General features: G+C 32.0%; 1 protein-coding gene across 2 annotated transcripts; it reads right to left on the minus strand.

The window, feature by feature from the left end:
- Positions 1-4837: 4837 nt before the first annotated feature.
- LOC148615865 (vang-like protein 2-B) lies at positions 4838-16845 on the minus strand. Of its 2 annotated transcripts, none has more exons than XM_088581527.1 (4): positions 16591-16845; positions 10391-10682; positions 9150-10055; positions 4838-7581 (listed from the first exon to the last, which is right to left on the minus strand). In XM_088581527.1, exons 2-4 carry the CDS (start codon positions 10662-10664, stop codon positions 7154-7156), a joined length of 1608 nt encoding a protein of 535 aa, XP_088437653.1. In that variant the 5' UTR covers positions 10665-10682; positions 16591-16845; the 3' UTR covers positions 4838-7153. The 2 variants fall into 2 exon arrangements, with proteins under 2 accessions (XP_088437653.1, XP_088437654.1); XM_088581528.1 differs by lacking the exon at positions 16591-16845 and adding an exon at positions 13542-13641.
- Positions 16846-16907: the final 62 nt, after the last annotated feature.

Here is a 16907-nt window from a genome sequence, read left to right on the forward strand (position 1 = left end):
GATCTGAGTTAGTTATTATCCGCTAAAGTTTAATAGACCTTATAACTTTCAATGCAGTATTGTTAATTTCCTTTACTCTTTCATCTACCGTGCACATGACATTTTATGAGCAACTCGACAGGTTTTTCTAGAAAAGCAGCTCGGATGCTCACTCTACCAGTGCACCTGGTCCATGCTCCCAGTTTTTAGTGGAAGTCAAGTTTGCTCTTTTACATTTATTTCTTTGTACGTGCTATTTTGTTTATTTCATATTCTTATTTGTGTGTCTGTTTCCCCTTCCTAGTCTTTATCCTTGGAATATATTTTTTTTATTTCTGCTTGAATCTTGGTTCCTTTGATTACTATCTAACATATTTGTTCAAAAAATAAGTAGAATAACAGGACCAATTAAGTGTGCATAAAGTGTGCAGGTGCACAATGCAATCATGCAGTCAGTATAGATATTGCCTTATTGTTTTTATCCATCCACAAAAAAATTATAGTTGTATAATGGTGTCATACTGTCCGTTTTGAGTGGTGACAATTACTTGAGTACAAGTGAATGGATATCTTTAAAATTGTACCACAAAGTGTTATACCACCAAAGGAAGGCAGGGATTAATTTTCGAGGTTGTGACTTGAACTGAAAATTTGAAGCAAAAAGGGCCAGAAATAAGTGTTTTCCTGATGCCTGATCATAGATATATCTGTAAAGAGCCTACCTGTACAACTACATAGCAGTTCTGAAGATTATAATATACCTATCATTTTCACAGGACACTATTTTCTCTTTAATGACAGTAGATTCACCACAGGTTGGCTTTACCTTGTATAATTGAGTACTTGTCCATAAAAAATACAGACACTACCTATGATAGAAGTGATTCATAGGGTAGAAAAACCCACCAAACAATGCTATTTCAGTCTTCATATGCTATATTTTTAAGTAATGATTGTTTCTTCTACATTTAGATTTATTCTTTTGAGAAAACCATACATTTATTTTAAATTAAAATCAACCAAAGCAATTAAACTAAGAATGATTACTCTTGCAAAATGCCATTTTCATGCACAATCTATATAAGTACAACTACCAAATGATTAAATAAAACTGGTTATGTTGCCTCAAACAGTTTCTCAATTAAAAACAAGAGTGAATTCATTAGGTTTTTGATATACAGTACATGAATCACCTCCTGTCTGATTTTTATAAAGACTGCTACTTAAAAGCAATGACAAAATAATAAACTGTTGTGAAACCAGATTTTAAGCAAAATCAAATCTTGCTTTTGAAAGAAAATTTTTTTTGGTTGATATAATATACAAGTGCAACAATCTGCAGAAAGAAAAGTCAATTTATCATTTATAGTCCAGTCTCTCATCACTTTATTTCCAGCATGTACATAAATATTCCACACACAGTGGAGAAACAGCTACAACCACTTTTTATTATATGGTACAAAGTTTTGGGGATATGTAGGTTTCACCCTGTTGGTCCAATTATTTTCTTAGCAGCTTGTAGCATTGTTATGAAACTTTGTGGGATGTAATATAACCACATGGAGATGTGCATAGTGTCATGAATTCATTGTAGAAATGACGACTGATGGACTTGTGCATTTTTTCAGCAAAACTTTGTCTCGAGCATTGTCTGCAACTTCTCAACATATATGCCAATGCTAAGGCTCAGAGATTTTGGCCTTCAGGATTCAGAAAAATATTCTCAGGTTTTTCAGAAATTGTCGGGGAAAAAAATTCACATCCCTTTTACCAATAAAGGCTACCTACCAGTAACAGAAAAAATGAGTAGCCCAGATCCGAAATTGCTCCTTGGAAGCATCATTTAAATGTCCTCCAAATTCCTTATTTTTGTTTTCAGCCAGGGGGATTTGCACCCCTGGTCCCCAGATCAGGGTGTTAAGATTACCAGTTCGAGGTGTACATATTGTCGGAAATTTATGTTTGGGCAAAAATTATAGAAGCGAGTCCTGTTCGAACTTACTGGTAGGCATTTTTTAGCTAAACTTGGTCTGATGTGTTGTCCACTTCTCCCCAACCACTTGCAGGATTGTAATGAAACTCAAAGGAGTGTCAAATTACCATATTGGGATGTGCCCAATATGAATTATGTGTCCTTTTTTGTCCTCATATATTCAGGGATCGACAGGATGCAGGGTTATCAGTACCATTAGGGGCACTAGTATATGATTTTTTAAGCAGTTATGTAACCCAGACATGGCAGATAAGCAATAAGTACCAATTTTTTATACAGGACACATTATGGTAAATCAGTGTCCCTACATGGTTCACACTTCACACAATAACTCAAAAATGATACCACTAATTCTAATAACACCTGCCACCTTAGTTGTGAGGTATTATGTGATACTCTCCAAAAAGTTGATTGTCCGTTCCCCAATTGTTTCCAGATGATAACATTAGAAGATATGAAAGGATCTTTTTCAAACTTTGTATAATTATTAGTTAGAATAAAATACAGATCAACTACAAATTTCAGTTTGATCAGATTAGTCATACAAAAGTAATGACCAATTTTAACTGGAAGTTGTTTTTATCCCCAAAATTGTTTTGCAGTGTGACAGGGTATCAATTTATGTCCCTTATTTCTGAGAAACTTTGGTTTCTTTCTTTTGATGTGAGCTTCCCTTCAACTTATATAATTTCCATACATGTTTTTTTTTCCATTTTGAGGTCTGGGACTTATTTTGTACCAAAATGGGGTGATTTTCTTTTTTTTTCAGACTATAACTCAAAACCTTTCAATAATGTCAATGAAACTTGAGTGAATTGTTTATTTATATTCATTCCCATTCTGTTTTTGTAAAATTTGAGTTATGGAACTCTATATAAGTTTTTGGACTATAACTTAGTAATGGTTGCATCCATTCTCATCAAATTTTCAAAAGTAGTTAATTTATGTTTTTGTTATCTCTGTTTCAGCTGATAACATGTCCTGACCTGTGTCAAAGTCATAAATTTCCAAGCATATACGGTAAATATCTTCAATATATGCATTAACACTAAGCAAGTGAAAAAACATTGTTATGCTAGGTATAACCCCGCTCATACATAAAAATTATAACAGACAGCAACCAAAATCTCTTTCAACATACCATATACCTCATCCATATAAAGCCGCACACCAAATTTGAAATCAATCCAATTGGGATTCTCAGATTTTTGTAAGAAAACTTTTCTCTATCATATCATTAAGTGAAAAATGGTGAAGTCCCACTATAAATGACAGCAACCATAATCACAATCAACATATGCCACATTTATATAAAGCCACAAACCAAATTTGAAATCACTACATCCATTTGGAGCCAAGATAATTGCAAATAAATTCCGATGATTGGACAAGATGATACCATATAATAAAGTGTGGGTGAAAAATTAACTGAAGTATGTATTTATGATAGCATTCCTGTGTACCATTTAAATAAAAAATTGGTTAGCTACACGGGTAATAAATGCTTAGCTTGACGTCTTACAATTAGGCTTCTGGAACAGGGTTATGTTGCTACAAGATTGAATTCATCACTACAGAAGTTTTATGGTCGTCATGAACTCATGGATTGTTACAGTGTATCCACCTGCATCATGAGAACTGATTTGTTCAACGTGTCATAGTTTTCCTTTCCTCTTTTGTCTACCCTGGACTTGACTTTTAATAAGCAGCTCCACAGATGTTTCTAAAAAAGCAGAGGGCACTTACCCAACCAGTGCACCTGGTCCATGCTCCCAGTTTTAAGTGGAGTCCAAGTTGCTCATTTACTTGTTACTATGTATGTACCATTTGGTTATTTTATATTCTGTGTTGTGTCTGTTTTCCATGTATGGTCCTTTTCCCCAGATTACTTTCTTTTGATTTCCACTAGAATCTTGAATCCCTTGATTAGGCCAGCTAGGTAGGACCACAGGTGTCAATCCCTGAACAGTGGACTAAGTATGGAAACTGATTTTTTATTTTGATTAGATATTTAATACGGAGTACGAACTTGTCCAGAATCAAAATGGCCTCTTCAAAAATGGTTCAAGTGAAAACTCCCAAAACAAATCCTGTCCATGGAACTTCATGGTACAATTAGTCAAGGTATTGTCTAGATATTATGAAAATGCTTCTTTCTGATCCCTTGTTCCTAAGCGATCCAAGGCACAACCTCCCTCCCGCTCCCACCCTTCCCCCCAAAAAATTAATAAATCCCAGTCTTTCTTTTGTGGAATGGCACCTTTCAGTAAAATTTCATTAAGAACCATTAACTTATACTCAAGTTATTGCCTGGAAACCAAACTGTCTATGACCACACAAGACCATGATGACAGCACAACACAACCACAATTCATACTAGATACTTGTCAAATTCATCTATAATAGGATGTGCATATCTTCAACAATCATATTAAGACTGTGCTATTTGTAATTAAATCAAATCTGTATAGCCTGTCCTAAAAGACTAATAGTAAAGTATCTGTATCTTTTCCATTCCTTGTCAAATAAACATAAATATATTATAAAGACATTCTTCCCTATGTGATCATGATTTCACCTTGAAAGGTCATTTAAGACTAATATTTTTATAATTCTTTTTGAGTTACAGATCATACAATACTTTTTGAGTTACTGGGCCCAGTTTTATATTAAAATAAATTGTGATTTTCCCTATATTTTCACATACAATTTGTTTGGTCGTAATTAAGTAGAATTAGGGGGGAAACTCAATAAAGATTTTTTATGAAACCAGACCTAGATCACTAAAGCAAGTACTATAAAACATGATGGATACTAAATCTGTTGTCTTCCTTGGTGATACTGGTAAAAAGAGGTAGCAGAACATTTCAATTATCAGATATTTTATTTCTTTATCTGATGATATCTGTATATGAGTACATGTAAAACGCTGTCTAAACAGTAAAAACAACTTTACAGATCAATTCATTCATGAGTATAATGAAATATTCAGATCAAAACTCTACTATGAGAAAGGCTAAAATAAAATATGTAATGATTAAGGGGATTTGTTCTTGGAATTCATTACACTAGCACTAACAGTTTTAAAGAAAAAAAGGCTGTTATTAATACAAGTACAGATGTAATACATGTATACCCTTTAGGAAAGGGACACCAGTTAGGTTTCATTAAAACTGCACATGATATATCAATATACAGCATAGAAAAAAATGTTAATTTTTTTTTTTAATAAAAAGGACTGATCTATACAAAAGAGGTATTTAAGAAAAGGTACAGGAGTACCAAACAGAGGTTCTATTTATTGTAGGATTTCAGGACCAAAGACATGTGAAAATAAAATAAACTGAATCAAAATAATCATGAATTATCATAGAAAAAGAAAATAATAATACTAAAAACTAAGATATGTACAGAGATAAGCAAAACTACAGATCATTATACAAAAATATGAAAATTAAATATTTTACAAAATGTTCAAAAGAATTTACAATGTCACATAAGAATATGCATAATTTACAATCTTGTAAAAATTACAACAGCTATAATGGTACTAGATCAGATATCTACAGTCAAAGCCCACTTTTCATTTTACTGCAAATTTAGAAAATGTACCACACCAAGCACATTTAAAAAATCAAATCTGACCAAAAGAATCTTAAAAACCACAACCTTTTGAAATGAAAGTTCAAATCCAAAAAATACATGTGTATCACATTTGGTTATATTCAGAAATAAATTTAAAAGCAAAAATAGTTACCCTTTTTAAGACCACATCAAAACTACAAAACCCAAGAGGTCTTAATGCGTAATGATATGATGTAACACAGCCTCTTATGATATGCATGATAGAATTAAATGCCTTATCAGTATAAACATTCAATTCACAACCAGACATAATCTGAATCCAAAATGTAATTTTAATAATACAAAGTCCCATTCACTTGTACAATATATTGATAAGTGTGCAACTTAACAATAGTGTGCAAATAAGTGTGTTCAAATACAAAGCATACAATGTACATAGTTAATAGTTATTGCACTACAATGTAAATAAATGTGCACATGTACATTGTAAATAAACATATACATTCGCTGTCTACAACTTCATTTCATGTGTAAATGCATTTACTAACAGAGATGCACATCCATGTAAAAACAGGACTTTTCAAATCTAAAACAGTCGAGTTGAGGTTAAAGTTGATAACAGCCCATCTCAACTAATAGGTATTTCCAAATTTTATAATGTATCCCAAGTTTTTTTTTAAAATGTTTTTTTTTTTTTAATTATTTTTACATCAACTACATTAGTGACCTTACTATTTCATTATTTCTTAAAATAGTGACAATGATAACAGTATATATATATACATGTTTATAATGCTAAAATTTCATTCAAACCAACATTCTCTACAAATAACAAAATTTTGATTTTCAATTTTTTGGACACTGTCTATAAAACAATCTACAAATTTTATTTTTTTTAAACAGAATATTCATGTATCTATTTGTAAATACATGTACTACAATAACAACAGTTATCATGACACAAATAATTGAAATAGAAGATATGAAATACATGCAGTTCACTCAAATAATGATTCACAAATCAACTTTTACTTAATATTATGCTATTTTCAAACATTAAAGCAACAAATTTGTTTACGACATTTTTACTAAGTACAGTGATGGAACACTCAACAATCACATGTTGTAAAACCATACACAAAAGTTTCAGCTATGTCTTAATTCATTTATCACATGCATATTTCAACCAGAAGCAAAATTTGCTAAGGAAAATATTTGGCTTCCAAATATATAAGTTACTACATGTACTTCATAGACAGTTATTACTATACTGGCATTTAAAAAACAATTAACAAAAAAATATTTAAGTATACAGTTTAGCCCTGCTCTAATTCATGAATTTAACATAAAAAACGTACCTAAAATAAAAAATACAAGATGTTCATGTTCACATTTCTCAATAGTAAACAGCACAAAATGTGTTTATTTCCTGTTACTTCAACCCAACAATTGTCAACATGATGGAGCAGTATTTATTTAAGATGGCACCATTTGAGACAAAAATGTACAGATATTTATGAATGTTTTATCCCATCATCTGTCAGTCTTTTCTATGGGTGCTGGGATATCCCATTAGGCAGAATTATAAGCTGAGCTTCATACAGATGTTTCAGAATTCAATCTGAGAACAAACTTGTTGGTCTTTGGATCAATAACATCCTCAGTCAAATTAAAATGAGGAAGCCTCTTTACTACACACAATAATGAAACATCATTCTGACGTAACTGAAATGTCAAATTGTGTTCAATTTCACGTGACAGAAGCTGGTCACACACTAACACCCATCTTGTTACAGCTCTATAGTCTTTTTCACTCATTATTATGGCACCATGAGGCATATACCTCTCAACAAATGCTTTAGGGCTCATATCGTAATTAATACACAATGCCAAATGGTTAAGAACATTTTCCATACTGTATTTGGGTTGTTGACGTGTGATCCGTAAGTACTTCTGAAGTGCTCTCGCCATAGATGGAAATACTGCTTGTGCGGCTTCATGAGGGTCCATTGGTATTGCAGGACCTATAAAAAAGTTGTTTTTCACATTTAAATGTATGTACATGTATAATCATTTATTATTCTTCAGCGATGTTGAAAGGTGCAGAAACTTTTGTACATTATACAATTTGGATCTGTGACATGACATTTTTTGGGGTGATCAGATTCCAATTGACCATGTTTCTTGCAAATAAAAGTGTTCTTTTAAAACATTTTTTTTATATACATGTATGTGTATGTGTACATGAAATTAATTGTTTGCCAAATTTCATGTACTTGTGTTCTCTTCACAGATTGTTGACTTGATATGATTGCACAAAGTAACAGGCAAAAAATGTGAATGAAAATCACAATATACATGCACACTCAGAAATACAAATTTATACAATGTATGTACATGTAAATGTATACCATCAGATATGTACAGTATATATTTCAATTAAACATTTATTTTCCATCATACTATTTTTCAATTTTGTGTACTCATAAATATCTTTGTAATAGCTACAACCAGTAAGTGAACCTTACATCATTTAAGAGGAATTATTGTAAAAGCATTACTGCTTTAAGCATGCTGAACCATTTTTATTTGATAAAAAGCAGCCTCAGCTTTATACTGTCTGTCAGAATTTAATTCCCATAAAATCTCTTCACTTGATCAACAGTATGTTTATAATTTGTGTTGCAGTGTAATAACTTGGTAACCTGATCCCAAAGTAATCATCATCAAAATGTTTTTGATAAAAACATCTTCTTTACAATCAATTAACATGTAAAGTGAAAAGCTAGTATCCTGCTGATAAAATGCTACACCTTGTACCTTTATCTATAGTAAAAGCCATCCCTTTATGCCATGGGATGTAGTTACACATCGTTTAGAGACAAACATGATTGAGCAAAGCACTATTACAGCTAACTGAGAAGCTTTTTCTTGATGTTATATAATGTCACCTTTTTTCTAGTTGATGCTGTTGCATTATAATGCATTCAGACCTTGAAAAAGTTGTAATGCAAAACCATTTTCAGGAGAGAGTAATTAAAATTCATTTTTAGCTTCTGATACAAAATGTATATGAAATTCCTCCTGTTTTACAGTAATAAACTTAATTATAAACCTCTAAGTTAAACTTTCAAAATGATACCACTTTGATTTAAGATGCAAGAGAAATTTATCCTGAAGTATGCATGATTCTTCAATTTTTGGAAACTACCTCACGACTCACTCTATTTATCTTTTCTCTTTGCCAAAAATCTGTAGTAAAATTATATGCTAAAACAGGAATAACATTACACACTTAACTGAGGTTCAAAACATTTAAATAATTTTTAAAGTCAAAAGATGCAGTAGCCTGTAGCGTTCAGGTCTCTAGAAAAAGCACAGAACAAATCTCAAATTTAGTGTGATTCAATTATTAAAATGATGTGTTGAGAAATAATCGTTAACAAATATTCCGTAATTGTAAATCATGACTGACACACTGGTTTCGTTTATTTATAAACCTTGTGTGCACCTGAAACATGTATCTCTAATTTACCCTATCAGACTAAGCAAACGAATTGATGGGATGAATTTATTTATTCCCATAACATACCTTGTTCATCTTGCATCTTTTTGATGTGGGTAAATGCCTCCTCTGCTGCAACCATTAACCTTGCCTTTCTCTTCCTCACTCGTCTCTCATACTCCAACTCGTCATAAAACCTATCATTATGACTTGCATCCCTTCTTCTAGAGGACTGAGATGCAAATATTGCACGAGGTCGATCTTGTGGATTTTGAGGCTGATTTCCATCAACATTGTAAAATTTCAGACTTGTCATCTTGGCTGGTCGTTTGGTAATATTTTCTAAGTAAGGATTGTACACAGGGAAGTCTTTATAGTATTGCTCTAAAATCCAAGCTGCAGCACGCTGAATGCTTAAAGCACCAATATTGTAGCATTTAGATTCCCCATCGGGAGAACGGAGGACTTTAATGACAAACATTGGTTGAATCTGACGAACTTCCAATAGAATGACAGCAATGTAATGAATGAAAAGCAGAGCATCCACCAATGAAACTGCAAATTTCACAATATCATAATAAGCAGTTTTCTTTTCTTTAAGAATTCTCACTCCATAAAACAACCAGAATGCAAATGTCAAAATGAAAACTAAAAATAGAACAACTGCTCTGAACAGAAATACCCTCGGCATGGTTGCTTTTGGCTGTCTGAAGAACAGAGCAACTGTTCCTATGCATAATATCAAAAGTTTAAATGCAAAACTTATTAAGAGACCTTCACATTCTGGTCGACATTCCCCTGCCTCCCAGTCATTCAAAAGTTTAGGTAGCACAACCATCGCAACAGGGGAGAGAAATCCTAGTACACTTAATATTCCAGCAAGTGCACTTCCTATATACCGAGCACAACCTATACCAATGTTATCTTCGTAAGTTTCTTTCCCAAATTTGGTACGGAAATCATCCACTGAAAATCCTGTTTCACTTGTATTCCCTGAAAAATTAATAGAAAAACTGACATGATTTTCCAGGTAATGCAAATTATAAATTTTACTATATGCCCTGAAAAATGTACATGTACAGAAAAATTGACATGATTTTCCAGGTAATGCAAACTATGAATTTTATATTCATATCAATGTAGTTTATAATACAGTATTGTTTTCAAAATGTTCTGAAATTATATTTTTTAGGTTATTATTGAGTGTAAACACACATGCATCATAAAAGACATAATACTGACAAGGAGTAAAATTACACATGTAACTTAATAACAAAGAAAATGGCATCACATGTAAACCCACCCCTAAAAATCTTGAAACATTTTACCTGTTATTGCAGTTGTATTGTCACCCCAGTTATCATCTTGTGGTAGAATTTGAACTTCAACTCTCTCCATTGGGTCGTCATTCTCAGATCCTGGAGTATTTATAGTAACAGATCGGTTATCAGATCTTCCATGGTCCCTGTAGTTGCTACGTTCTGAAGCCCGACTGTTGGCACGATGACCCCCATGTGACCGATGGTGTCTGCTGCCATGACTACGGTGTGACCTTTCTGACCTGTCACTACGTCCAGATCGCACTGATTCTGCACCATCCATTATTGTTCACTGCAAGCACTAAAAACAAGAAGACTATAATCAGATATTTAACTTACATATATATGTTGAACAATTGTACTCTATATTTATTCTATAAGTGTATACTGTAACAAATATAATGCCTGTGACATGTTTAACATATGTATGGGCTTTCCCAAAAGTATAATTAACTGCATGCAGCTATAATTCGCCATCTTCACAAACTTTGAAATTTCAGAACAATAAAACAATGTTGAACTGTAGGAGATACATGCATGCCACTCATTAGTTTTTTTTTATATGTACATCTTTCAACATTCACTTCAATTCCATTTTATGAAATCCTACATTTTTGTACTTCACTGAAACATTAAAGAAACAGATGCCTATAAAAATGACTTCCTAATTAGCCCCATAGGGAGATGCCAAGAACCTTATAATGAACATAATACAAAAATGTTCTGAATAAGTTTCTAGCTTCATCAATCATTTCATTTTTGCTATCTGTAAAAATATTTGCTTCTTTTTCTCTTCCACTGGCTCGGATGAATATAAGTAAAATTATTGATTTGTATGTATTTAAATCTGTGATATAACACATTTATAAATTATGATATAGAACATTTTTAGTACAGTCATCTGTAAATGGTTAACCCAGTCTTTCACTTCGTCAACTGTTTATTTCAAAATTAATACAGGTTCATGTATTAGTTGATCAAGTTTTTATTCAGTACTTGCATTTGTATTATCAAACTGAAGATCATTTGCAAGTTACATACAGAAGAGATAAATGTACTTGATAGCTTCTTTTAGCAATTCAAATACATGTATGTGTATACAAGAATACCATACATGTTCAGTTCAGTATTTATGATGTCCTCATTTAGGGGACGATTATTTGAATCTAGAGGGGCCTGGCATTTTTGATCAGGACAGAATACTTATTTTCAGAAATTTGTGAATCAGAGAATTGATACAACTACATGTACATATATATGTATATCATTTAATTGCATTATAATGTACTGAAATATACAGAGACCTAAATATTTCTTTTACAAATTTATCTAAGACAAGATATTTTTTACAAAATTGCCAGCCCCCTCCCCTTCCTCAAGAATCACATGGTAGTCCTTGTAGTTCATTACACTTTGAAAACATACGACTTTGATTGTCATATGTTTTTTACATGTAAGTCTTGTAATGTATGAAACCCAGGTAATTTGTTGGACACATTTATAACATAGAGAGTTAAAAGTTGGTTCAATGATGCCCTTTCCAAAGAGATTTTAAAAATGTAACCAAGTTTTATGAGGCACAAGCTTGATGGTGTTAACAAAATTTATAAATCTTCAGCACTTGAAATTTAAACATTCTGTCACCACTGTAAAATTTATGTTAAAGTCCATTGTTCAACTCACACTTTAAAATCCTTGAAATATACTTTTGAGTGAGGTAAAGAGCATTTTACAATACTAGAACAATTCTTGTTGATCAATTTTTTGCTGAACATTGGCAAGTAGATGAGGTGTAGAATTTCTTCTACATTATTGACATACAGATATTCTGTGAAGACTAAAATCAAACATTATCATGACACAGTATTGATTTTTCACCTTGACTGAAATATTTATCAATAATTGCATTGTATAAAATTTGTCATTTTGAATTTCCATAGTACAGATTCAGAAATTCCATCAATGAAACTTAAATGTTTATCCCGGTTTCTAAATTGACAACTAAATTGAATAGTTTTATTGACATTAATTTAACAGGTGTAATAAAAGTTATAGAGTAACTATCTCCTATCAAACCCTGATAACAAAGGTTTCACTCCATCAATGATCAAAGACTTAAGATAATTATAAACTTCTTTAAAGATTAATCCATTAGAAGAATAACCTATTGTTAGGGTTTTCATTCCAATAAGATTATGTTTAAGATGGATAAATTTCATTCAAACTAATAGGATAACATTATTGAAAATGACAAGATCAATTTCAATTAAACCACAAAATTACAATATTATAGTGGGAACTTTAAAGCAGGGTTAGAAACATGTAAAAATATGAGGTCTACATGTACAATATATCTGTTTATGCTTCTTAATGATAATAAATTTAGGAATATGATCAGTAAATCCTGAACTTTGTGAAATTTAACATGGGTACTATGAAGAGATTCACTATACTATAACTGCAGGGCATAAATAGCAATTTATAATTGTATAATGTACAGGGAAACTGTAAAAGTAAACATCTGGAACATGTAAATTAGGTTCCCAAACAGAAAAATGCACTGTTTTAAAGACAAATCTAGCCACTTGAATGGCCTATACATGTTGGTTCAATTTGGCAACAGCATGACCAAAAGTTCAAACCCTGTAACATTGCACATTGCCTGGGTCAAATAAACTAACATAATGATATATGTACATGTCAGGTTAGATGAAGTAAAAGTTCAATCTTTAAAATGCATGTCTGATGGACAGTCAAAATGGATTTCTGAATTTAAGTGCATTGAAGAATAACTTTATTTCAACAGTTTTAATATACTTGCCATAATGGGCTAGTTTTTTTTCTAAAATTATGTCTTTCTCTGCGTAATGATAAAATTGTTAGTAATAATATTAAGTTCTTAAAATCCAATATCTGATAAGTAAATAATGGAATTAATTGGTCATACAGTGCACTGAATTACATTTGTGTACATGTATGTTGCCAAAAGTATGCATTTTACTGGTTACACATTTTGTAGTTATTTAAGATAAGACTTTTTACTGCAATAACATTCACAAACCTGAGTATCTCTGACACTAATTAAGAGTGTACACTTACATGTACAATGTGCTTATACAATGTACATCTTAATTTTATTACTCATTTATAGTTAACTTACTATTACTATAGAAAATAGACAGATGTTCAGCCCAATTAGAGACCACTCAAGCATATGAGGAAAAATACAACAGGTGAGTTATCAGTTTTACCTGCTGACTAATCAACAGGTGAACAATAGTATCTGATAAATTAATTAAAATACTTTATCTTTTACCAAGCTAGTCAAAGGCCACATTTTTTAAACTAGAAAAACAAAACATTGGTTTGACTATAAAAAGAACTAAATGAAGCAATAAAATATTTGACAATGGTTTAACATTTGAATAATAAGACAAACATACAATGTACATGCATTTCATATAATGTGATAATTAAAATTTCAGAATGAAATCATGATGATGAAACTGCATCAAGTTTATACACAGTAAAATATAGGTAAATAAATGACTATGTACATGTTTATAACAAAAACGTGAAAACACTGTATGAGACACAAGTATACATACAAGTACTACCTTTCAACCTTTCAAAATATTCTTCACATAATTAGCCAATACACATACATGTAGCTTCCCTTAAAAGAAAAATCGGTTTTTAATTGGTTTCTTTTTAAGTACTTTTAAGACTACCACCTTTCATGTAGTTTAATAGACTAAACATCCCTAGACATTTTAGCAGCAAGGTGTAAAAATCCCATACATCATGTACATGAACTCTTGGTAGGAGATGTCAGCAAATAAAACTTACAGGAAGGTCCAATTAAGAGGCCAAAATGGCTTGTTGGACATAATACACAGCTAATATGAAAAAAACACAATCTATGACATCTTTATTAACCCATTGTGTATAAACAAAAACGAAAATACTACTAGTTACATGAAATGTAAGAATTTCCAATTTTTTACATTAAATGGTTCTCCTATTCTGGGCAAGTTAAAACCATATGATGTAGGAGTTGAATGGAAGCAAAAGTCACCATTGTGAAAAATTCAAATTCTGCATATTTTTAATAAGAGAGTTCACCAATCTCATTAGTGATGTCATATTCACTAATTTGCAAATCATTAAGTGTCATATTGGTTGGCAAATAAACAAATGAAAATTTCATGATTATAATCCCAATTTTCAAAACTTTATTACTGTTATTTTATAAACAATTTTGGTTCTGTAAAATGTTCCATTGAGATGAAATAATTCATACCTTGAAAGTAAATTTATAGCTCTTTCACTTAGCCAGCACTCCACAGTATTGTAGAACTGTCTAATTTTGGTCTTGTATGATGCTTTGTAACATTTATCAGTTTAAAAAAATTGTCAAGCATCTGTAAATCTACAGATCTAGAATTAGCTCAAGCCAAGGCCTTCAGAATGTAGTAAAAAATTTTCTGGAAAAAATTTACCCACAACAAATAGGTTACCATAGAAACCATGCAAAAATATGTGAAAATTTGCAAAAAAGTTGATAAAATCAGGTTTAAAAATATCAAATTTCCCACATATCTAAAATTTTTATTTCATGCCCTGAAAGTGTCAATACTTTTTCCTTGGAAAACCCCTTCCTCATATGGACATCGCCTGTTAGATTTTTAGCTATTTCACTTTGCAATCCACTTATCAAATTTAGCATGGTAAAAAACTGACTTACTTTCACATTCACCATGAAGTCAAATTGTCATTGAAAGTGTCCTTTTTCAGAAAATGTTTTATCAACAATAGATTCTTCATTTTTAATTATTATAGCAACCACCAGTTTCCATTAATGTCATTTTTCATCCCCAGCTAAAAGTGCGAAACTAAACTAAAATGTGGAGTGCTGGCTTAAAAAATGAATTAGTAATAATATTTATAAGGAAATCTCTTTTCTTTACTTCTATATGAAATTATTACTAAAATCTTATGTTAATATTGTCTAATTACTGAGTTTTTATCAAAAAAATATCTGGGTATAAAGAGTTTTATTTGCAGTTTAGGAAACCAAAAGAATTTTTCAATTATCTTTAAAAATGAAAAAGTAATGATGATTTAAAGTCAATGTCCCATGACCCTCGATGTATTTTCTGCCAACCAATACCAAATCACAGGTAAGTGATGACATCACGAAGAACTGCTATATCAAGGCTTACAGCACTGGCCTATTTTTCCATATTTATCTAGTTAAAGAAGGAGAGCAATATCATACTGTGAATCCTAACAGCAAACCAAAACAACATACCAAAAGCAGAGCTGTTTAGGAAGACACAGTGCTTCTTACCAAACAGCTCTACATTAGTTGTGTAAGGATATCCAACATGAATAGACCTGTGCAGGTCCAGGTGTCAAAAGAATAGGCCTGCAGCAGCTCTAAGCTTGTCGTAAAAGGTGACTATATAGTGCTCAGAACCTTAGCCGAGGGCTACGGCGCCCTGCCCACAAAGCAACTGGGTTGTGTGCCCCAGGTGGTGGAATGGGGTACTCCTGGTATGTTACATGCTGGGGTTGTCAGGCTATAATACAGAAAACCTGACCGCAAACCATAGTGGTGCACTGTGTCCCGACCCTACCCACCTCTCTCTGTTTCCAGTGGCAATCAAAATTTGTCGACCCCATTGTCCATGTGTCCCATCCCATTTTTCATTTCATCATCATTTCATGTTCATCGCCTGAATATAGCTGAAATATTGCTGCTCGTGCATTAAACCCCAACAAACAAACAATCCAACATGAATATTGACGAAGACATGAGCATGCAACAACCCAAAGAGCTTCGTACATGGAAGTGCTCTACCGCAATTGAACTTGGTATACTAATCTTCTTACAAAACATATTTCAATACCTAATTGTCAGTATGATACTCAGAACAGTAGGCGAGGACATTCTAATATCCATCATCACCTCTATTGGCTCTAACTACATGTACATGTTCAAATCCATTTGTACGCCTGAGAGTGATCTTTCTGTCTAATACACGTAACTCTATCGTAAACATTCATAATCAAGTAAATTTTGGAAACAATTTACAAAAATATTTAAACTTTTGTCAATTTTCCTCGGCATTGCCGCTCAGTGGCGGTGAATCATTGCACTTGTTGGTCATGCATTTCATTATGCTTTTTATTAATAAACTTACCATTTATATCAACATACGGATTGGATTAATTCTAAACAAATGGATTCTTGGATCATACATTAACAAGCAAATACAAGCACTTATCAAACCATATAATGTCTGCTTTGTGTATATTCAAACTTCAGGAGACCATTTTGCTTTTGAATTTGCTGTCCTATTCACTCCCGCTGATTTTCGGATATTTCCATGAAGTATACCAATGCTTTCTCCCGATTGTATCCTGATCTTTAAATATTTGATTTTTTTAAATACTTAATGTTGTGTTCTTCACAGTTTCTCTTCATAACTACAGCTTTTCATATTAGTCGATTATATAT

The sequence above is a fragment of the Perna viridis genome, chromosome 5 (assembly GCF_037379345.1).
Source record: "Perna viridis isolate PV_CMFRI_1.1 ecotype Kerala chromosome 5, ASM3737934v1, whole genome shotgun sequence".
NCBI classification, from domain to species: domain Eukaryota; kingdom Metazoa; phylum Mollusca; class Bivalvia; order Mytilida; family Mytilidae; genus Perna; species Perna viridis.